The sequence below is a fragment of the Haliotis rufescens genome, unplaced genomic scaffold (genome assembly GCF_023055435.1).
Source record: "Haliotis rufescens isolate VD_foot unplaced genomic scaffold, xgHalRufe1.0.p SCAF_108, whole genome shotgun sequence".
Classification (NCBI taxonomy): Eukaryota; Metazoa; Mollusca; class Gastropoda; order Lepetellida; family Haliotidae; genus Haliotis; species Haliotis rufescens.
Genome location: NW_025963789.1, coordinates 785,092 through 810,476, shown reverse-complemented (window position 1 = coordinate 810,476; position 25,385 = coordinate 785,092). Strand labels below are relative to the sequence as shown.

Below are 25,385 nucleotides of genomic sequence, written 5' to 3'. Positions count from 1 at the left end.
CCATGAGGCTAAAAACATAATAGTCTTGGTTCTCAGGTACCGCCCGTATCCTCATAACCTACACCGCACATTTTGTTTTCATTTTTATTTTTAAAAAAAATAAAATTATCTTTAAATATTCTGCGCCTCGAACACACGACCCCGGCAGTAAAAAGCTACAATACTTAAGAACATAAGTTCCCCTAAATTACAGTAAACAAAATTTTGTTACCTACCAGTTTGAACAACCAAAAAGAAAAAAGAAAACACCGCCCACCCGCACAATATTTTCATAAGCCATTGCCTGAAAACCAATTCATTATTTTTTTAAACCTTATCTACATTATAAACACAAACTCTGAACTACTGAACACATGGCAGATTACAAAGCAGACCATATTTACATACACAAACACATGAATCTTCATGACAGCAATGACCTATGAACATGGCTGATGGTATACATTCTGTACAAAACAAAAAGGGACTTGTCTAATATTGTAAGTTAATTTCCTAATTAAAAGCACAAAATTCCCCAAAACATGTCTTAGAAAAAGTGATCTCTCCTAAACATGACAAGTGGGACTGTTGGTGTAATGAAACACAGGTCTACCAATGAAAACCAACAGAGAGCAACGAAATTATGGAATATTTACACTCTTAAATAGAAAAAGCCACACAAATTACAAACAAGACACAATCCCCTTGAAGTGTGCATAGTAATGACTAAAACCTTCCACATTTTCAATGGTTGGTTGGTTGGTTTGTTGTTTAACGCCGCACTCTGCAATATTCCAGCTATATGACAGCGGTCTGTAAATAATCGAGTCTGGAACAGACAATCCAGTGATTGATATCATGAGCATCGATCCACGCAATTGGGATCGATGACATGCATCAACCAAGTCAGCGAGCCTGACCACCCGGCGGGTTCTGATCTACTTCGGTTGCTCTTTGCTGGGGTTCTTTGCTTGCCATGAAATACCGTATTCGACGTCATAAGCGTCCAGGGCACTCTCAAAATTAGAAATATGGGGCTCTTATTAGAACATCATTTTGATGGAAAAAAAACAGAGCTGAAACATAAATTTCGTGGTTTATGCTGACAGCCTGAAATGTTAATGTACGACAGATATATTTTTCCAGAATTTAATTGCCCATTATTAAGGGTGCATATAACACACAAGTACGTTTTATAAGCGAATAAATAAGTCTTGCTTACATCGATCAATCGAAAGAGGTGCTTATTGGGATTGTTCACTAGCCAATATATTAGCAAATATTGCCGTGTGCGCTTATTAGAGCGGAGCGCGTATTACGTCGAATACGGTAATATGAAAGAGAACATTTTTTTAAAGATAGCATTGGTTATTTCCACTGTCCTACTGGTATAGAGGGAATGTCCTCAAAATCCTACTTTTGTTAAGTATTTGTGATATACAGAACAAATAAATCAAATATTAAAAAAAGTGTATCTAATCTCAAAAGAAACCCATAAATATATCATAACATCTCATCCTAGCCTTTAAAACTTCCGATCTCATTAAAATCAGATCGAAGTTCTCGCTACTGCTAAACAAAGATCTGCGGACATCCCATTACGGGTCACGTCAGAACGACCTTTCGCGAATTTTGACTGACCAATGAAATGACTGACAAGAAATCGACCTTAGCCAATCAGAAGGCAGCTTTCTTGAGCTTTGCGACACTAGTTTAAAACTAGGCGACTACTCTTCGAAACATATTTTGACGTATTCTTGATTAAAAAAATTAAAACTGATAAGAAGAACACTCTGAAATGGCTTATAGATGGCCTAGATTGTATGGATATAATCATAAAACCTGTAACTGATGTTTGGAATACCCCGTGTTAAATATTTCGTGGTTGCATGATTAGAAAACACATTCCGACTGTCACTTTCATGATCTGGTAAGCGATGCTATGATTGGTTTGATGAAAGGTCGTTCTGACGTGACCCTTAATGGGATGTCCTCAGATCTTTGTTTAGCGGTAGCGAGAACAAAGATCTGATGTTAATGAGATTGTTAAACTCCCATCTTCCACTAATCTTATTTGTGGTTGTGTCAAACTGATTTTTAAACGGAGGTTTTGAGTAAATGTATTAAAATTTTCATTATGGTCATCTAAATCCTTGTTGCCCCTCTACTCACATTATCAGTAAAAAAAAAACACAGGATAAAATAATAATTTTGAAACATTGGTCAGAACATGTTAACGTCCTTGAAAGATGAAACACTTCTAAACACAACTAGATAATTAGGTAGGGATTTCAATTGACTCTCACATCCAATCTTTCCGAGGCAAGGGAGCTAACTAACTATAAAAGTCCAGTTTCCACCCTTGCTGACCTCGGCTGGAATTTCCAGGCTCGATTGTAGTGCCACCAGTGGCACCCTGTCAAGACGATCTGATCAATAATCAAGATCTATATTGTAATAAAACAGGTCTTACATCTCGAAGAGCATCAGATCACTTGAGCACCTTGATTAAAAACATGAAAAGATTTACAAAATATGTGTTGACACCCAGTTGGTGGTGCACATGCTTTGCAAATCCTGCAGTTCACCCAAATCTGCACGTTGAAATCCATGTTGTTCACAAACCGGGAGTCTAGTTAATGATGCGATTTTGATTGGACTATGCATAGACTTGTTAGTCCAGACAAACTGTAACTCTGGAATTCCAGGCAAGTTTGACAAGGGTGCAAACTGGACGTTTGTAGTCAGTTAACTCCCTTGCCTCGGGAAGATGCTTACAGACTAGGGTTGACTGTGCTGTGACCTTGACCTATGTATCACCCAGCTGGTGTTACATAGGTGGAATATCATCTCAGTATTCACTTGTTCTGCTCCGTATTCAATGAGTATTATGAAGATTTGTTCCCGGCCACCATTGTTTCAGTCCACAGAGATAGGGAATTAGTTTTCTGAGACAAAAGCTTTGGATGTACTGCTAAATAATGCCAGGCAAATGAACTACGATTCAAGCAATACATGCAACATATATAGCACCTCATTGAGCAAACATGAAATCACAAAAAATAATTCTAAAAAATCCCGAAACAAGCTAATAGTATAATGAATGAAGCAGTGTTAATCAATACTAGCACATCAGTTACCATGGTTACTGGGACTAATATACATCTTTTTCAGAACATAAAACAGGACTATTTAGTATCCATATTTGAAACAAAATCGGACACTACGAAAAAGATGACATTGGGTTACTGTGTGTTTTTAGTTTAGTGTATAACGGAGTGATACAATTTTCAATTTGTTTTTCATTCAAAACATAAGAAATGATTTTGTTCAGGTCTTTTTAACTGATGCATCAGTTATTTTCAGCTTTGTATATAATCAGTTTAGTCTTATATTTCATACAAATAAAAAATCTCACCTGAGTGTCCTTTGATCATGTCGATATCAAATGTAAAAAAATTAAAAGTCAAAGGCTTGCCCAGGAGCCCATAATCATAGGATTCTGGCATGCCCAAGGGATGCAACTCTGCACCAAATTGCGTCACCTTAGACGACTGGGCCACTGGTGCCTCCATTGTCATAATGAAGTATCTAGAAGCATAAACTAGATAAAGTGAAATGGAAGAGACAGTCCCCACATGGAAATATTCCATGTGCTTAATACAATGAACAGAGAATCCAGACCCAACACTTCCAACATAATGCTTGTCGGACAATGTACAAACATGTTAGGGTTCTAGGACTCTGTTCTAGCGGGACCAAACTGATATCAAATGGATCTATCTACAATGACCATGTCTGTACAAGTCGGGCTAATGCTACACACTCATCCTCATTGAGAAACAGCACTTTTATCTCAAAGTCAAGTCTTTTTCACATCAATTTGAGTTGGTTAATTGTTAAAACTGCTTCTTCACCCTCTGGGGTAGAACACTATCCTGCGCCATCTTGAAGAAGGACAATAGACCATATTTCTTCCCCTTTTTGCGGAAATAGTTACTCACAACATCACTTTCATCTGGAACAAAGCAGAACGTTTTCATCATGAGCCAGGTAGGAGAGTTTGGGTTAACACTTCGTCATACATCAGGTCAGTTTATGCGAGAGATTTGATTGGTTGGTTGGTTTGTTGTTTAACGCCACACTCAGCAATATTCCAGCTATATGACGGCGGTCTGTAAATAATCAAGTCTGGACCAGACAATCCAGTGATTAATATCACGAGCAGCGATCCACGCAATTGGGATCGATGACATTCATCAACCAAGTCAGCGAGCCTGACCACCCGATCCCATTTGTCGCCTTTTACGACAAGCATATGTGAGAGAAGAGCCCAAGGTCATTGTCGGTCACAGTATTTTACATATAATACTTGGTGAGGTGAGGTTGAGGTGAGGTGAGGTTGAGGTGAGGTTGAGGTGAGGTTGAGGTGGGGTGAGGTGAGGTGAGGTGAGGTGAGGTGAGGTGAGGTTTAACGTCACATTCAACATCATTGCACTTATGTTGCACCATGTATGCAGGTATGTGTGTGGCTGGTTTTTTCCTAGTCTGGGCTTCCACAAGAAATATAGTGCTAGCCAACTGAGATACAATGCGACAGTTTAACATGGACACCCCACTCAGATACAGAATACTGACTGAGCCAGATAGTCATTGTTTTAACCTGTTAAAGCGCCAGGAAGGGTAAAAACAAGGACCATCTATTAATGTTTTCTGGTATGAAAAGGGCAGGGGGCCGAGCCACCGACCTTCCGCTCTCCATGCAGGCGCTCTATCCACTATACATGTCATACCTGTGTTCCTTGTCTGTGTCTACAACTACTGGTCATCTGTCTACTAACCTGTGTTCCTTGTCTGTGTCTACAACTACTGGTCATCTGTCTACTAACCTGTGTTCCTTGTCTGTGTCTACAACTACTGGTCATCTGTCTACTAACCTGTGTTCCTTGTCTGTGTCTACAACTACTGGTCATCTGTCTACTAACCTGTGTTCCTTGTCTGTGTCTACAACTACTGGTCATCTTTCTACTAACCTGTGATCCTTGTCTGTGTCTACAACTAGGGGTCATCTGTCTACTAACCTGTGTTCCTTGTCTGTGTCTACAACTACTGGTCATCTGTCTAGTAACCTGTGTTTCTTATCTGTGTCTACAACTACTGGTCATCTGTCTACTAACCTATGTTCCTTGTCTGTGTCTACAACTACTGGTCATCTTTCTACTAACCTGTGATCCTTGTCTGTGTCTACAACTAGGGGTCATCTGTCTACTAACCTGTGTTCCTTGCCTGTGTCTACAACTACTGGTCATCTGTCTACTAACCCCTGTTCCTTGTCTGTGTCTACAACTACTGGTCATCTGTCTACTAACCTGTGTTTCTTGTCTGTGTCTACAACTAATGGTCATCTGTCTATTAACCCGTGTTCCTTGGCTGTGTCTACAGCTACTGGTTATCTGTCAACTAACCTGTGTCTACAACTAGTGGTCATCTGTCAACTAACCTGTGTCTACAACTAATGGTCATCTGTCTCCTAACCTGTGTCCACAACTAGTGGTCATCTGTCTACTAACCTGTGTCTACAACTAGTGGTCATCTGTCTACTAACCTGTGTCTACAACTAGTGGTCATCTGTCTACTAACCTGTGTCCACAACTAGTGGTCATCTGTCTCCTAACCTGTGTCCACAACTAGTGGTCATCTGTCTCCTAACCTGTGTCAACAACTAGTGGTCATCTGTCTACTAACCTGTGTCAACAACTAGTGGTCATCTGTCTACTAACCTGTGTTTCCTGGCTGTGTCTACAACTAGTGGTCATCTGTCTACTAACCTGTGTCCACAACTAGTGGTCATCTGTCTTCTAACCTGTGTCCACAACTAGTGGTCATCTGTTTCCTAACCTGTGTCAACAACTAGTGGTCATCTGTCCACTAACCTGTGTCTACAACTAATGGACATCTGTCTACGAACCTGCATTCCTTGGCTGTGTCTCCGACACAGTTGGCAACACATTTTCATTGGCTGACAGCGACACGAAGAACGCGAACGGCACCAGCCACAGACATATGGTGAAGAAAGCAAGGACCTGGAGGAGACAATGTACTGAGGTTATTGAAACATCGGTGGGAGAAAGTCACATCCCCTGACCCAGTTTGTAAGTTTGGTTGGTTGTCAATTAACACTCAGCAATATTCCAGCTATATGACGGTGGTCTGTAAATAATCGAGTCAGGACCAGACAATCCAGTGATTGACATCATGAGCATCGATCCAAGCAATTGGGATCGATGACATACATCAACCAAGTCAGCGAGCCTGACCACCCGATCCCGTTAGTCGCCTTTTACGACAAGCATAGTTGCCTTTTATGGCACAGTTTGTAAGGATGTCAGACTATGTATACTGCATTGCAATCCTCCAAGTTAAACATTCTCTGGAACCTACTTTGAAATATGTAGAAACTGGCTGTTAGCATGGTTAGACAACATAAATTGTAGTTCAGAGCTCAAAATTACTAATGCCGGCATGCCCACAGCACACATAAAATAGGAAATACCACGCTAAAATTTAATGTAAAGTGCCTTGTGGGCACTGACATTTTTATTCAAAGTATTTACATTTATTTCATGTCTTGACAAAATTAAACTGTGAAATGAGCTTTCCCCATAAGTTGCATGTTCCACTATTGTTAAACGACTCCCGGCAGAATTCAGACTGTATCTGACAGACATTTGACATGATGTTCAAGATTGCAAGAAATACATTTGAATGTACTCGCCAATCAATCCTGTTAGTTGTGCCTCTTTTGACAAACATGGGTTGCTGAAGACCCATATTATCCTAGATCAACACAGGGGTTTTAAATAAGTCAGCTGTTCAGGGCTGTCAGTTTGACCTTAAGCCTCCAAGGTGACAGGACCTGTGAAGATCCGGGGTAGAATAGATCTTCAGCAACCTATGCTTGCCGTAAAAGGCGACTAACGGGATTGGGTGGTCAGGCTTGCTGACTTGGTTGGTGCATGTCATCGATCCAAATTGCGTGGATCGATGCTCATGATATTAATCAATGGATTGTCTGGTCCAGACTCGATTATTTAGAGACCACCATCATATAGCTGGAATATTGCTGAGTGCGGCGTTACACAACAAACCAACCAAATCCAAGGTGACAGAATAGACAGAACTCACCTCTGAGAAGGGGTACCAAACTTCAGAAAAGTGAGAAAATGACAGATAGTGATTTAATAACATCAGTCCTGAAACAGACAAAAGCATCCTTCAATCATCGACACATAACAACTGGAAATATACAGCTGTCAATCAACAACTATAACTGGAAATATACAGCTGTCACTCAACACCCAATAACTGGAAATATACAGCTGTCAATTAACACCCAATAACTGGAAATATACAGCTGTCAATTAACACCCAATAACTGGAAATATACAGCTGTCAATTAACACCCAATAACTGGAAATATACAGCTGTCAATCAACAACTATAACTGGAAATATACAACTGTCAATTAACACCCAATAACTGGAAATATACAGCTGTCAATTAACACCCAATAACTGGAAATATACAGCTGTCAATTAACACCCAATAACTGGAAATATACAGCTGTCAATCAACAACTATAACTGGAAATATACAGCTGTCAATTAACACCCAATAACTGGAAATATACAGCTGTCACTCAACACCTAAAACAACTGGAAATATACAACTGTCAATTAACACCCAATAACTGGAAATATACAGCTGTCAATTAACATCCAATAACTGGAAATATACAGCTGTCAATCAACAACTATAACTGGAAATATACAACTGTCAATTAACACCCAATAACTGGAAATATACAGCTGTCAATTAACACCCAATAACTGGAAATATACAGCTGTCAATTAACACCCAATAACTGGAAATATACAGCTGTCAATCAACAACTATAACTGGAAATATACAGCTGTCAATTAACACCCAATAACTGGAAATATACAGCTGTCAATTAACACCCAATAACTGGAAATATACAGCTGTCACTCAACACCTAAAACAACTGGAAATATACAACTGTCAATTAACACCCTAAAACTGGAAATATGCAGCTGTCAATTAACATCCAATAACTGGAAATATACAGCTGTCACTCAACACCTAAAACAACTGGAAATATACAACTGTCAATTAACACCCTAAAACTGGAAATATGCAGCTGTCAATTAACATCCAATAACTGGAAATATACAGCTGTCAAGCAACACCCAATAACTGGAAATATACAGCTGTTAATTAACACCCCATAACTGGAAATATACATAAATCAACACATAGTAACCGGAAATATACAGCTGTCAATCAACACCCTAAAACCCGAAACATACAGCTGTAAGTCAACACATAAGAACGGGAAATATATAGCTGTCAATAAACACCCTATAAGTATAACTGGATATATACATCTGATTATCAACACGTAAGAACTGGAAATATACAGCTGTCAATCAACACATAAGGGAAATATACAGCTGTCAATCAACACCCAATTACCCGAAAAATACAGCTGTCAATTAACATGTAATAACTGGGAATATACAGCTGTTAATCAACACATAAGAACTCGAAATGTAATAAATAATTGTTCACAAACATATTTTGTAGGAAAAAAACAACAAAACTTGAGTTTCATATTTTATCCCAATTAACAATATTTTGGGAACAACTTGAATATGGTTTGTCATGCTCTTACGATGCTTACATCAACTGATAAAATACATAATGGTATTATTGTGTTACATTTCAGAGGCTTTTTGTTGCCCTTACATCAACAAAGATTCTATATTTACATGACACATTTCATGTCTCAAACCAAGTTGGGTAATCAGTAATAAAATATAACCAGTGCCTTAAAATCACTGACCAGAGAAATTTAATAATTTAATAAACATGGGATTCCACAGTATAATTCAAGGATATATCTAGCCCTGCTCAGATGCCAATGCTTGGCCCCAATGACAGTAAAAATCCCAATTTGAATAAAAGTTATACAATTACTCAAACTTTAGGTGGTGAGGTGAAATTGGGTTTAAAGTTGCGTCCAAGATTATTGCACTTATATGAGTCATTTTCAAAGGATGTCACTATTTCTGTCCGAACCCATTACAAAATTTAAAAAAAATATATTGACTTTGCAATTTGTACAGATTATCACCTGCAAAGTAATGCATCTAGTAAAATGGTTATTTTCAATCATTGTGTCATATTATGTGTTTTTGATGCGTTTTAAATGGGTAGAAAGTGCATTTTTGGCTGTCCCAGTACATTTAGCTTCAAATTTGAGAAACTGTCATTTTATAAATATTGGCATATATATAATATTACTGTGGTTATCTTATAAAAACAAGATTCATTTAGGAATTTCAGTGTGTAATTTCAATCTAACTGATATAATTCCTGAATTATGATTATATATAACACCGTCCTTAGATTTTGTGTCTTTCCTGTAACACTTAATAAAACTTTGGAATAATCAATGATCCCCAATGCAAGGATATCAGTACTTTCTGTCATGTCTAGTACTATTTCCTATACAATAGGAGTGTGATGTGCCATGTGCACCAGGAGACAAATAAGCACCAAAAGTTAACCAAAAAGGTAAGGAAATGATGAGTATTTTCATTTCATGTCTTTCCCATAACGCTATGATTCAATGGAACAGATGCAAAATAGTTATTTCAAGATCCAAGATTATGTGCCAATTCATGAACAGAAAATTGTGTGAACATTCAGCTTTATGAAGGGACCAATAATTAGTCAGTATAATTTTTTATCTAATGATTTGTCTTACCTGTAACAGTCTTTCCTGTAACACTAAATTTTGTTACAGCTAAGACAGATTTTGTTATGGTAATGACTTTCTTCACTTAATAAGCTATAAAGTAAGAAAACTATTACTTTCTGTTCTTTTTCAACATTCCAACTGAATATTTTAATTCAGCAGTTTGAAAGACAAAGTTGTATCTTACTATTTTGAGTAACATTGTCAGAACATATGGTTTTTATAAGAAATGTGTTACAGTAAAGACATATTTTGTTATTGTAATGACATTTTGCAATTGAAAAGTTATAAAGAAGCAAAGTAAATTACTCTGTTCTTTTTCAATATTCTAATTAATTATTTCAATCAAGCAGTTTGTAGGATAAACTTGCGCTTCATCATTTTATGCAAAATTATTGAAACACCTAATTGTTATAAGAAATGGGTTACGGCAAAGACAGTTTTGCTTCAGTAATGACATTCTACATTTCCATAAGACAATCAGAATCAAAGTAACTACTCTCTGTTATGTTTGATGATATATTGTACTAAAGGGATCAATGAGATTTTAGTTACTTGTTCCTAAGCTTGCTAAAATAAGTGTTTATGATTTCGGAGTTAATATGGTACCATGGTTATAGAAAAGACAAACTTTACATTTAATATAGAATCATGGCAGTGATCATGAAGTACCTAATAGCTTATGGGTATTTTCTATTTTAAAAGGTCAAACAAGTTTTAGAATACGAGTTTTGGAGAAAAACATTTCACTGCACTAAAATTCAACTCTCCACGCTTCTTTATTTTCTGAAAAGGTCTTTGTTGGCAAAGACAAACACTCAAGTATGACAATGTATAGATTTCATTACATCATCAAAATAATTTGAAATGCACTAATGCTGATTTCATGAAGGTTTACTGAATAGCAATGTTTGCTTGACTGGAATACAAAGCAACTCCAAAGTGGAATTTCAGAGTGGAACTGTACAACTAAATTAACCATGGCAGTGACAAATGGTGAGCTGTATCCTTGTACTATGTTATCAAATGCTAACTGCTCACCATCATATGGCAGTGTACTTGCTTTTGGGACAATTGACAGAGCAGACGAAATGACAGTGAAGGTAATCCCTGAACTTGTTGCCAATGAAGCCAAAGATCTTGATGGAAATTTCCAGTCTCAAGGCATAAAGGAAGGATGTCAGTGTAAAGAGACATAACTTGCCACGTCATTATGCTCAGTATTCTGACATATATGTTCCAGGAACTTGTCTCGCAGACAACATAGTCCAAAGCATATTTCGACTCAAAACCCTCAAAGTGAAGAGGGACAAGTCTTTTATGGGAATCTGGCAAATTCACACTTGGCCAATGTTTTGAACAGACCACCATACACAATCTACCCCAAACGTGGTTAGTGAAGGAGAGAAGGTGAAGGCTGAAGATGCTGTTAGAGATAGAGAGAAGGTGAAGATGAAGAGGCTAGTGATGGGGAAAAGGTGAAGGCTGAAGACGAGGAAGCTAGTAATGGAGAGAAGGTGAAGGCTGAAGATGAGGCTAGTGATGGAGAGAAGGTGAAGGCTGAAGATGAGGCTAGTGAACGAAAGAAGGTGAAGGCTGAAGATGAGGCTAGTGATGGAGAGAAGGTGAAGGCTGAAGATGAGGCTAGTGATGGAGAGAAGGTGAAGGCTGAAGATGAGGCTAGTGAACGAAAGAAGGTGAAGGCTGAAGATGAGGCTAGTGATGGAGAGAAGGTGAAGGCTGAAGATGAGGCTAGTGATGGAGAGAAGGTGAAGGCTGAAGATGAGGCTAGTGATGGAGAGAAGGTGAAGGCTGAAGATGAGGCTAGTGAACGAAAGAAGGTGAAGGCTGAAGATGAGGCTAGTGATGGAGAGAAGGTGAAGGCTGAAGATGAGGCTAGTGATGGAGAGAAGGTGAAGGCTGAAGATGAGGCTAGTGATGGAGAGAAGGTGAAGGCTGAAGATGAGGCTAGTGAACGAAAGAAGGTGAAGGCTGAAGATGAGGCTAGTGATGGAGAGAAGGTGAAGGCTGAAGCTGAGGAAACTATAGTGAACGAAAGAAGGTGAAGGCTGAAGATGAGGCTAGTGATGGAGAGAAGGTGAAGGCTGAAGATGAGGCTAGTAATGGAGAGAAGGTGAAGGCTGAAGATGAGGCTAGTGATGGAGAGAAGGTGAAGGCTGAAGCTGAGGAAACTATAGTGAACGAAAGAAGGTGAAGGCTGAAGATGAGGCTAGTGATGGAGAGAAGGTGAAGGCTGAAGCTGAGGAAACTATAGTGAACGAAAGAAGGTGAAGGCTGAAGATGAGGCTAGTGATGGAGAGAAGGTGAAGGCTGAAGATGAGGAGGCTAGTGATATAGAGAAGGTGAAGGCTGAAGCTGAGGAAACTATAGTGAACGAAAGAAGGTGAAGGCTGAAGATGAGGCTAGTGATGGAGAGAAGGTGAAGGCTGAAGATGAGGAAACTATAGTGAACGAAAGAAGGTGAAGGCTGAAGATGAGGCTAGTGAAGGAGAAAAGGTGAAGGCTGAAGATGAGGAAACTATAGTGAACGAAAGAAGGTGAAGGCTGAAGATGAGGAGGCTAGTGAAGGAGAAAAGGTGAAGGCTGAATATGAGGTTAGTGATGGAGAGAAGGTGAAGGCTGAAGATGAGGAAACTATAGTGAACGAAAGAAGGTGAAGGCTGAAGATGAGGAGGCTAGTCATGGAGAGAAAGTGTAGGTTGAAGATGAGGAGGCTAGTGAAGGAAAGAAGGTGAAGGCTGAAGATGAGGAGGCTAGTGATGGAGAGAAGGTGAAGGCTGAAGATGAGGAGGCTAGTGATGGAGAGAAGGTGAAGGCTGAAGATGAGGAGGCTAGTGAAGGAGAGAAGGTGAAGGCTGAAGATGAGGAGGCTAGTGATGGAGAGAAGGTGAAGGCTGAAGATGAGGAGGCTAGTCATGGAGAGAAAGTGTAGGTTGAAGATGAGGAGGCTAGTGAAGGAAAGAAGGTGAAGGCTGAAGATGAGGAGGCTAGTGATGGAGAGAAGGTGAAGGCTGAAGATGAGGAGGCTAGTGAAGGAGAGAAGGTGAAGGCTGAAGATGAGGAGGCTAGTGAAGGAGAGAAGGTGAAGGCTGAAGATGAGGAGGCTAGTGAAGGAAAGAAGGTGAAGGCTGAAGATGAGGAGGCTAGTGATGGAGAGAAGGTGAAGGCTGAAGATGAGGAGGCTAGTGAAGGAGAGAAGGTGAAGGCTGAAGATGAGGAGGCTAGTGATGGAGACAATCATCCCAAAGTTACAGAAGACTCCAGAATCATCTCATTGTGAGGTTGACAATAATATTTGGTCTACAGTTAAAAGCCACCATGAAGGGGTATAATGTCTTGGGAAGACAGCTATAATCTTTCAACTTTCTTCATAGATGGCTTGATGTTTCAAGTGTTGCATTCCAGGTTGTAGTTTAGATTCTTACTTGCAGTTGAAAGTTGTGTTCTAATTGTAGGTCATGTGTTTTCTGACATTTTCTGAATTGTTCATTCTACAAGTTGACCAAGTCTTTATTGTCTCAAGTATACCACAATTCTTTTACCAAATACTTTCAGTGTTTCACAATATTAGTAAAATCTATACTCAACCTAAAAAACTTTGGATTTGATTGTTGATCATAGAAACCATAAAAAGACATGAAAACTATTCTCTAAATGTCTTTCATGTAACAAAATGTTGTCTTCACCATAACTGTCTTCTATCACATCAATCTGGAGATTTCACAATGAGATGGAAATATAACTATAACTACATCTAGTGGTACCCCTGTTTGGTAAACCTTTGTTTACTTATGATAGTGAACTAACTAGGCTGACCAAAACTTTGTTTCACATTGTCAGTACTGTAACGTCTTAGGTCTTTCCTGTAACAGTTATAATGTAGGTCATAGGTAACATTCTTCATATTTATCATTTAAAAATATAAATATAACAAACATGTGCATTGTTATTCAAAGTAACACATTTGCTATTACAGTAAAAATGCAGAAACTGCTTTGTGATCTAAAATGTCATTGTATGGTAATTTGTTCTGTCATGTAACAAACCTTTGTCCTTACTGTAACGGATTTTAGAAATTTTCCTTTAAAAAGTTGGAATAAATTTATCAATATAACTGAAAAAGATAATGACTGGTATTACTTTTGCAAGCATTATTATGTACATGAGAAACATTTAAGATAATCTTTACCACTCTTTGCATACTGATGATATGAATTTGCAATGTCTTTTCTGTAACAAATATAGTCAATCCTGTAACATGCATGTCTTTCCTATAACGCACTCATTTAAAAAATATATATTTCCTAATATGTCTTTAGTTTCCGCAATGAGACATAAGTTAATCACAGTTTATCTTTGTTCATCAAATAAAAAACCTCCAAGAAATCTTGAAAATTTAGAAATCATAATATTTATGTTGAAGGGGTAACAGTATTTCATAGAATTGACACTGAGTACATATTGGTCATTAAGAGACTAAATAAATGCCCTTCATCCTCACTTCAAGTTTAATATACAAAAATATGAAGAAATAAATATGTTTGGTATGTGCTTTTTGCATTTTCATGAATTTCAAACCAAAATAATTCACACAAACATTGTTATTGGAAAGACAAGCCAAGTTTCAGTTGCCATGGTAACTGGTTATTCCTCTTTCTAAAAAGCATCATTAAGACTTCCATTTGATGTTACTGACAGCCTTAGATATTTGTTACTCCATTTAAACCAAAAAAAGATATTATATCAACCATTGGATTTTGTAATTTTGGAAACTCAAAAAGTGACATCTTTTGAAAATGACTCATATAGCGACGTGCATGCATGTATGTATGTGTGACTGATGCCGATTTATAGTGCTAGCCCACTGAGCATGCTGAGATACCATGCCGCAGTTTAACATGAATACCCCACTCAGACACAGTATACTGACTCCGAGGCGACCAGTCCTTGTTTTAGCCCCTCAATGCCGAGCACCAGACAGGGCAACAACAAGCACCATCTTTTAACGTCTTTTGGTATGACGCGACCGGGGATCGAATCCCGGACCTTACGCTCTCCGGGCGGACGCTCTACCCTATAGACCACGGAGACGGTCTCCTCAAACTTTATGAAAATAAGAACATTAAAACACGTCCAGTTTTGAACATCACATTTTTTTCACAATTTTCCTGACAAGGGCACTTCCTTCAGCATCATAAATAAATCCCTGAAAAGGAATGGCTATATTGAGGTGTAACAGCTTCTTGGTTCCACCTACCTATGCCGCTGATTAGAGGTACTGAAGACATCTCGAAGTATGGGAAGCTTTGAAGCAAGAAGAAGTAGGATAGATTGGCTCCAAGCCCACACACTATGACGGAGAGTGGGAACTCTTCAAAGAAGAAGATGCAGATGTACACAACTGTCGTTAACTGAAACACAGAGGGTATTATGTTTATCATTATGTTTGTATAATGTTTGTCCCCAGCCTAAATGCACAGAATTTTTGTGATAGTTTCAGGGTTTTTCCCTGACCTAAACAAGAGTTTGCCACTAACGTGGCTATATCCCCTGCCCCTGTTGCAGAATTTATGACATAATTAAATCTAAACAAACCCCAACCTTTTTTAACCGAGGTGGAACTTGTCATAGAAATTGTAAAAAAAAGAAGAGTTTGGAACCTAAGTCCATCTTGTTGCCATGGAAACGTAAAAATTAAAAATTTCTAAAATTTCTAAATAGCAAAAGGCACCAGTTCAGCATGTACCTGAGTTATGCTCTGGAAATGAAACGTGACAGACGGAGCCCGTTTCTATATCCCCCGCCAACACAATCACACTCTTGATCCATTCCCACAACAAAAGTTTGTGAGTACTGATATATACTCTGCCCATGAATATTTTCCCACATATGTGGTTCTGACAAGCATGGTTTAACTGGGACCAAAACGGTACCGAAATCCCATCAGGGTTCTCGCTAACAATACCCAGGCTTTCTCAACTGAAATGTTTACTCACAGCAATGAGGACGCGGATGATCCTGGCCGTTGTGACTGTGTACTCCTCCACCAGTTCAGCCAGGTAGTACAAGCCTGCAGCTGTCAGAATAGACACAGGAAGTGTTATAGTGCACTCAAAACCACATCAGGCTTAGAAAATCTGGGCCAACATCAGTAAACATATTTCAAATCTGAGTGGGTCAAACTAGCTTGTTGCAAATATGAATGCCAATCTCCTTTTTTGATCCTACTGAAAGACAGAACAAAATTTAAGTCTTTGAAAGGCATTTAGAAGTGATACACAGAAGGACGAGAATTTATGGATGTCAACTTCTTTATTATGAGGACACAACGTTTCGGAGTATATGCTTAGTAAGCATTGCTTACTCCTTCATCAGGTAAATGCCAGAGACCCCTTCACCTGATGAAGGGGTAAGCATATACTCCGAATCGTTGTGTTCCTCATAATAGTGAGTGTGAGTGAGTGAGTTGGGTTTAACGCCGCTTTTAAAAGTATTACAGTTATATCACTGCATGTCAGGTTAATGTGGGAGGAAAGCCCAAAGTGATGCAGGTCTCAGACGTTTACCACTTCGGTGAAACCCACGAGCACGGGTATGGTACTGACAAACCTAAAAACATAATTGGGGAGAACCGGGATTCGAACCCACAATCATAGGTTTCTGGCGTGCCCAGGGGACGCAACTCTGCGAATCGCGGCGCCTTAGACGACTGGGCCACCAGTGCCCCTGTCCCTTATGACAAAGAAGTTGACATCCATAAAGAACAAAATTTGTAACATACATGTATATACAAGATGTGACACATGAGAGGCAGTATGTCATAGTCTGTCTCAAAGTCCCTGAACCATATTATTTTCCCTTCAGCCCAGCCCTTAGTGCAGTGCTCTGCAAGGAAACTGAACAAGTGGGGGACAGGGATCCCTTCAGCATAATAACATGGGGTCATTATTAAAAAGTATGGGGCCACACTCTGAGAGATCATAAAAAAACAGTAGTAAATCTGAAATGCATGTTATTGCAGACTCCTCATCTACAGGTAGCGCTAGCTATACATGGAATGTTTCCCATGGCTTCTTTCTCAGATGTACCGTCATGTATTGCCGTAACAACATCCGATGTCAAATATTATCTAACTGCTTGTTTGTGATCACTGTTAGCACGGCAAAATTAATAATTTAGCTTTGTCATTGACTTAAGATTCCACATGATTTATGCAAAGCTTTCACTGTAAGATGCGCCTTGCAAAACTTTCTCTGTTTCACCATGTTCACTAACGTTACCCGTGGATGGCGATTCTGCGGTCATTCGAAACAGAAACATTTTGGGCATTAATCAGAAGATGGTTTAAGCTGTGTTCACGACGAAAAGAAAACTAAAATATATCTATCTCTGAACATTTTTTCAACTGTTTCAGTGTCTGCTCTTGGATTTTGCTGTTAGGCTTTGGTTTATTAGTCACAGTAAAGAACCAATGAAAATCATCCATATGTCTACTATATTTGCACAAATGTGTAAGCATGAGTCTCATTGGTCCATTTGGGACTTTCAGCCAATGAAAGAGGCTGATAGCAAAATGAGACACGAAAAAGAGGAAGTTTACATTCAATAATTGTAACAGCTGTGTGAGACGTAAAATGTTTTAGAGACAGTCAGTGGCCCCCATAATTATAGTTATAGTTAAAGTGTTTGAGTTGGGTTTAACACCGCTTTTAACATTATTCCAGTTATATCACGACGTTTACCACTTTGGTGAAACCCATGAGTATGGGTATGGTGCTGACAAACCTAGAAACTTAATCAGCGAACCGGGATTCGAACCCACAATCATTATTCATAGGTTTCTGGTGTGCCCAAGGGTGCAACTCTGCACAGCGAATCACAGCACCTTAGACGACTAGGCCACCTGTGTCCCCTCCATAATTATATAAAATAAACCTAGCTACATGAACGTGCCCAATGTCCCACTGAGCGTAAATATTATGCACCAATCAAAAAACATACTTTGTACCAAAACGTGACCAGAAGGTGAAGATACAGAGCTCCAGATAAGCTGCGTATCTGCGTGAAATACGCATCAGAAATGCAGAAATACGCAGTAAAATATAATCCAAGCGTATCAAATACGCAACGAACATTACAGATACGCTACAAAAATAAAATTTGTGCGTATCTTCAAATTATTGTGAAGTAACCCTGCGTATTCGATTAGCAAATCAGCAACTTATTTTGAAATTATAAACGGGCATTCCGTCAACCTTGCCAAACTCCACGATGACAGTTACGTCCTGATCATTTGCCATCACACTTTCGTGTGGAAGTATCGTGGTATTTTTGAGTCCTATAAAGCTCGCGAACCCACACGACACCAGTTTGCAGGGACTAGATGAATAGTGTTTTTAAATATTTAACTTAAATACCCACATGTGTAAAAACTAGTGGGTAACAGAAATTTGAATACGCAGATAGAATTACTGATACCCAATGATTTTAAAATGCATGGGTAAAATACCCACAACACCAAAAGCTTATCTGGAGCTCTGAGATAGTGAAAGTGGAAGCAACATGATGCATGTCTAATGCATACACTGTCAAGGTCATACTCACTCAAGAGGTTGAAAGCATTTGACATGGTTAATCCATACATATTAGGGCTGGGACGGGTAATTCGTTTGTTTGTTGTTTAACGCCACACTCAGCAATATTCCAGCTGTATGACGGCGGGATGTAAATAATCGAGTCTGGACCAGACATCATGAGCATCGATCCACGCAACTGGGATCGATGACATGCATCAACCAAGACAGCGAGCATGACCACCCGATCCCATTAGTCGCCTTTTACGGAAAGCATGGGTTGCTGAAGACCTTTTCTACCCTGGATCTTCACGGGTCCGGGTAACTCGGGTCAAGTGGGTACTGAGCATGTGGAGTAGGACCTATATACCCATAGTACTACACGAACCCGTGGTTAGTCACATGATTGTATTGTTTAACGGCAATAATCATCTAGAACTCCTTAGTTACACTATAAGTGACAAATGTTCAAATTTCTTTCTGACTATGCACACATTCCTTCTGACGTTATATGTCTGCATAAAGATAAAACTTCGGTCAACTTCAGTGTATGCATGACCAGATCGTTTTATACGTGTATCTAAATTTATTTTGACAGGAGTACGGTCAAATGTTTCCCAATTGGACATTTTGTACCTATATCTCATTAGACCTACAGAGGGTACGGAAGTAAGGTCGGGTAATAGGGGGTGGGGTATCTGGGTAATATATTTGGACTCATCCCAGCCCCAATACATATCATTGATTAATAACCAAATAACAAAGGTTTCAGTTGCACTTTTAACCACAAAGCATTGGCCATGTTTAGTTTTCAGACATCAATGTACATTTTGTAACTTTATTTCAAACAACTAAACATATGGAATCAGCAATGATGCAAATGGACACTAGGCCCAGCAAGAATGTCAAATGCTAAAGGTATCCAGAGAGCTAGTAGAATTTCAGGCTTTGTACTTGTAGGGGTGTGTCAGAATTTATGTCCTATTTGGGCCAGCAAATGTTCAAGCTGACAATGACATGCAAAGTTCCTGTAGAATATACCAAATATATATTTATGTCGAAATAATGCACACAGTATTTCAATATTAGGTATGTAAATTTTGTAAAAATACATGTATAATTTCAAGCGACAGAAACTAACAGTTCTGTCCACTAGTCCTTATAATGATAACATATAACAAAACCCATAAAAAGGCAAAATTTCTACTAGTCCTTATGATACCTTAACTATTGTGCAATTTGGTAAGGACTATAGTACTAGTTCCAATTTCAAACGCTCCTATTACAATACACAATAGGCAGAGTGGACGCGATAGACTTTACTCCATCCGTACATGTTCTGATGAGTATCACAGATAAGAAGGCTTGTTGGTCAGTGCATGGGAATGTCAAACTTCCATACGTTTGCAAATCTATTATATTTCATAGAGTCTCAAGCATATGCATTATGAAAAAGGCTGCTACTGCAGTGCTGATGGTATACAGTCACCGAGCAGCTCTATTGTGTTACTGAGTCAGGCGAAGGTGGAAAAAAAGGAAATATTTGGAATGCCTTATAACTTACCAATAGACAATGTTACCACGAATATTTGAATAACGAGAGCTACCCAGCTCATTACAAACATGAACCACATGTTGTTAGTTGATGGTTTCGCTGTGAACAGGTCGTGAAACGCAGAAAATCAAGATGATGTCGCTACTGATGACACGTTCTGGAAGGGTCAGCCATGACACGCACACCTTTTTGACTAGAGTGACCTCCCTTTAAAAGTGTTTTCCATGCGACTGGTGTATATGTATATCTCTGACAGTGTCGACATTTAATGATGACCTAAACTAAACACAAAGCGCATATTTCATCAACATTGTCGCGACTTAACTCGACATGTCAAAATAAAAGAAAACTTTTCTAAATCTAGATAATAAAATGAAATGGATCTTACTATTTCCAGGATATTTGTTATGTTTTACTACATGAAATATATTCATTCTTTTCACATATTTTCGAAGGAAAAGCGTTTGGTATATATGCACAACCTAGCTCGAGGACTGGGACTATCAACGTTAATGTTCTGATTGAAAATGTATACAGCAGTAGAAATAATATTCACAATATGATTATAGTATCTGTAAGAGACAAGAAGCTTTGTTTAACGTCGGATATTATATTCACAGAACATTTACTACACAGCGATGTTTCCGACAAACAGTTTAAACATTTACAAACAGAAATAAAAACAAGAAAATGAAATACTAGGAAGATAAAAAAATCCATAAAATATATACTAGAATTGATAAGTTCACAGCAGAGTCATCGGCATACTAGGCAAGGGCATATGGGACCATCGCAGTTCTGGACTAATTTGATTAAAGTCAGACGTTAGTTCTCGCTACCGCTAACGAGAAGTAAGATCTGATTTAATGAGATTGAACTCCGGACCAGTTTGCAGAATTCCCTATATGATTCAGCCTTACGGAATTCAGTGGCACTATTGGGTAATTCAGTCGTGAACTCCTGCCTTTGGGAGGAAGGGAATATTTTATTTTAATTAAAATTTGCAAACAACAATGTTCAGATTATGGTTTCTTAACAATTTTGAAGGCCCCAGGTGCCATGTCCATAAGTTAAGACGCTTTATATGTAAAAAGCCTGTACCGACATTTAGAAGAAGACACGAGAGGGGAGAACAGTTGTCATTATAAACAAAACGAATGTCTCCTTCCTTAATTTGTTTCTCTGTTATAGTGCTGGACTTGTTACAGAAGTGCCAAATAAGGGGATTATAAGTAAAATTAGAAATAATAAAAGGTTGACAGATGACCATTTCATTCTCTCTGGTGAGATATTAATAAACAAATAAAAAGTGAAATAAAATTTCTGCCTGCTGCCTGCTTGCCTCCCTGCCTTTTCTGCCTGCCTGTCTGTCTGTCTATCTGCTTGCCTGTCTGTCTGTCTGTCATGCTTGTCTATTCATGGACCAAGTCTATTTGGGACGCGGCTAGTTGCCGCCATTGAAGGTCAGCTTTTGGTCAATATCCAGCCCAAGAAGAGTAGCACTGTCACCGCAAGGGATATTTGTACTCCCAATACTGGCATTTTGAAGATATGTGTGGGTTCTACTCTCCCGGCATATTGCCTGACATTTGACTGGGTGGGCCTTCGTCTAAGCGTGGTTGCAAAGTCATGGCGGGATCTGTATGCGAGTACAATAGTACGCTATCATCCGCATAGTTGTACAGAGAATAGGCTCGTTATGAGTCAAGGTTTCAGAACGGCTTACAGGTCAAGGCGTTCTTTCGAGGCGCACGAGACACGGGTTTGAATAATACAATGCACTTGCAGGGTTCTAAACGTAAATTGTGTCTAAATGTCGAATGAGGTTAAAGCCCCTATCAACAACAAATACACTGGTCTACTTCACGGGAAGATTAGTTTGGTTTGTTGTTTTACGCCGCACTCAGCAATATTCCAGCTATATGACGGCGGTCTGTAAATAATCGAGTCTGGACCAGACAATCCTGTGATTGACATCATGAGCATCGATCCACGCAATTGGGATCGATGACATGTATCAACCAAGTCAGCGAGCCTGACCACCCGATCCCGTTAGTCGCCTTTTACGACAAGCATAGTCGCCTTTTACGGCAAGCATGGGTTGCTGAAGACCTATTCTACCCCGGATCTTCACGGGTCCTGTAGAACTACATGCCACACATTCGCAATAATAGTATTGTTGTATTTCTTCACATATTATATATTCTACTACTCAGTACTGATACAGTAAACTACGGTTATAACGAACTCAAAGGGACCACAAATTTTAGTTCCTTATAACCGTTGTTCGTTATAAGCATATATACATCATATACACAGCAAATGGCCGGTACAAAAAAAATCTGTTGGTTTATCCGTCAGTTCGTTTTAAGCGTGTTCGTTATAAACGTAGCTTACTGTACAGTGAAAATGCCCTCGATAGATTCCTAGCCTTTATCAATGCAGACTGATAAGGTTTCGCACAAACTACTTATGAGAACATGATACACTTTTCCGGAATTGTATTTCATATTAATATTTATTTAGAGATGAAATACGATATTTTTCTTAAAATATAAATCGATATTTTAAGTTTTCCTAGAACAGTTTTAGTCTTCTTGATTAACCTATGACATGTATATGTTCGGTGAGAAAATAAATAATATAACAATAAAAAAAGAAAGACAAACTAAAAAGTCACTCGGTGAAATAAAGATGTCATTTGACGAAAAAAGCGAAATTCCCTTTATATATTTCATTTATATATTTACAAGTTTCATTTGCTAAGTTGTGGTTTAGTATTCAGCAGAATATATTTATCAAAGCCGAAAATAGTTGTGGTATTTTGGTAATATATTTCCCTATCACCAGATGAAATAGCTTCCCAACAAGATGTTATCTCTCAAATAGCTTCGAGAGTTGAAACCAACCATGGAGTCAAGTATTTACAGGTACACACTTCTGTTAAACCTAAAATGGCAAGAGATAATGACAGATAGGGTCTGACATTTTTTGCGCCCCGTTAGAACATAAATGATTAGTGTGTGCCAATATTATATACATGGAGTTCCTTCTGCTAATTGTGTACTGAAATGTACCCTGTCATGTTCACCATACACAGTGAGATGGTGAGGTGAAATGGGGTTTAACGTCGCGTCCAAGATTATTATCCCCCGCCCAACAAAGTTGGCGGGGGATATAGAAACGGGCTCCGTCCGTCCGTCCTTACGTCCTTCCGCACGTCCGTCCGTCACGTTTCGTTTCCGGAGCATAACTCAGAAACCGTTCAATCTTTTTTCATCAAACTTTGCAGGTCTGTCAGGTACATGCTGAACTGGTGCCTTTTGCTATTTAGACATTTTAGAAATTTTATTTTTTTACGTTTCCATGGCAGCAAGATGGACTTAGGTTCCAAACTCTTCTTTTTTTTTACAATTTCCATGACAAGTTCCCCCTCGGTTAAAAAAGGTTCGGGTTTGTTTAGATTTAATTATGTCATAAATTCTGCAACAGGGGCGGGGGATATAGCCACGTTAGTGGCAAACTCTTGGCGGCCGGGGATCGATCCCCGGACCTTCCGCTATCCGGGCGGACGCTCTACCACTAGACCACGGAGGCGGTCCCATACACAGTGAAGACCAGGGCCACGCTTTAGGATTTTAAAATGTATTTTCCTTGCTATTGTACACTTTTCACAATCCCATATTTCTGAACAATATAACAGGATCAGGGCTACCATGGTACTTTTAGACAAAACATAGCTACATTTGCACTGAGGGACAAAGAGACATCCTGCCAGTCAAACGCTCCTCAGCTCTGTGGAGAGAAAGAGAAAAGAGTGAGAGAGATGAGAGAGAGAAGATAGAGAGAGAGGTGCAGTGGAAGTAGTATAGACATATGAACTGACAAACATATTGTTTATTGTAATGTCACCTCTAATAAAATACATACAACACGTAAATACATGTTTTACACAAAAAACACTCCATATGGAGTTACAAGAGGCTTAAAAAAGACAGTTGTAAAGTAATACCCAGACAATGGCAAACCTTCAATTGTCAAGCCCAACAACACCCATTACCCACTCTGCAATAAAGTAGCTCATGGAAATCAAACTTATTGAACTGGTATATTACACCGTGAAATTAATCAATTTCCCACAGAAAAAAATAATCATTTAGTCAGGTGGAGATGTGGAACATTATTTTATTTGTCGAACACATGTAAACATCCTTAACCGGTCAGCCGGGCCGTTTGTTCACTGTGTCAGTGCACGGGGCGAGATCGTTTGTGTTTGTACAGGAAAACAGCCGACAGACGAAGATGGAGGTCACGTGATGGGAGATCTACCCTGACGACACACCAACACCACTTGGGTCACTAAGCATATATCGGAAATCAATGAGAGCATGTTTCGCAATCGCCGAAGTTACGAAGAAGAAGTCAGGCATTGCAACCTATTGGAGATATCAATACCGAGACCAGCATGACATATGTGCTTTCCTTTTGGTGGCTATTCTTTGGTAACTTCATCTGTGTTATTTTATGTTATTGCTGCGCTGAGAGTGTGTTCATCTAACAATGGGTGATTGAGTATGAGTTTACGCCGCTTTTAGCAATATTCTAGTAATCTCACGGCGGAGAACACAAGAAATGGACTTAACACATTGTACACAAGTGGGGAATCGAACCCGGGTCTTCGGCGTGAACGCTTTAACCACTAGGCTACCCGAATGCCCCTCATCTAATAATGAATCGAACCATCTATCTATCTTACAAAAAAATACACCCAAACCAACCCACCCATCTATCTATCTGTCTGTCCGTCCGTCGGATCGATTTGTCATATATCCATTTGCGTATACCCTTCTGCATATGGAACTGTCATTCGGTGAGTGAGTGAGTGAGTGTGGGTGAGTGAGTGGATCAGTGTTAGTTTCCTGTATATGGGACGCAATTCACGGTCTTAGGAATAGCGATCGATTGAAAGTTAACGCTTGGAAGCCAGCTTCCCATCATTTTCAGATTACCACTCAGTGGCACGTTTTATTTCTTTTTCAATGTTTTGGCATGAATAAAAAATATTGTTGCATTTAAAATGTGAAACCTGAAATGTTCCGGCTGAACTCAACTTCCATTTCATGGTCGGTGGGAAGCACTTAATCGTTATCATACGTACCTTACTGATAAAATATTCATGCGTTCTATCATCACTTTGTATGGAATGTTTATGTTTTCTTAAACTATGCGTGTAATCAGAGCCATCTTCGCTAAAAAATATGAAAGGGAAATATATTGATTCCAGACATCCGACAAGTTCATCCGTTGTATTTACTTAACACAAACTCCAATAGGCTAATATGGGGTGCGCAGAAATGTCTTGTCATGCCCCCCAAAACCCAACATTTGTTCTTTATTTTACTCGAAAATCGGT

The 25,385-nt window shown here is 39.0% G+C and overlaps 1 protein-coding gene across 1 annotated transcript; it reads right to left on the bottom strand.

Moving 5' to 3' along the window:
* Positions 1-2,482: 2,482 nt before the first annotated feature.
* LOC124143383 (protein TEX261-like) lies at positions 2,483-20,157 on the bottom strand. Its single transcript, XM_046512346.2, has 6 exons — positions 19,982-20,157; positions 15,841-15,920; positions 15,102-15,255; positions 7,165-7,232; positions 5,948-6,062; positions 2,483-3,997 (listed from the first exon to the last, which is right to left on the bottom strand). Exons 1-6 carry the CDS (start codon positions 20,049-20,051, stop codon positions 3,879-3,881), a joined length of 606 nt encoding a protein of 201 aa, XP_046368302.1. The 5' UTR covers positions 20,052-20,157; the 3' UTR covers positions 2,483-3,878.
* Between the last annotated feature and the right edge of the window lie 5,228 nt (positions 20,158-25,385).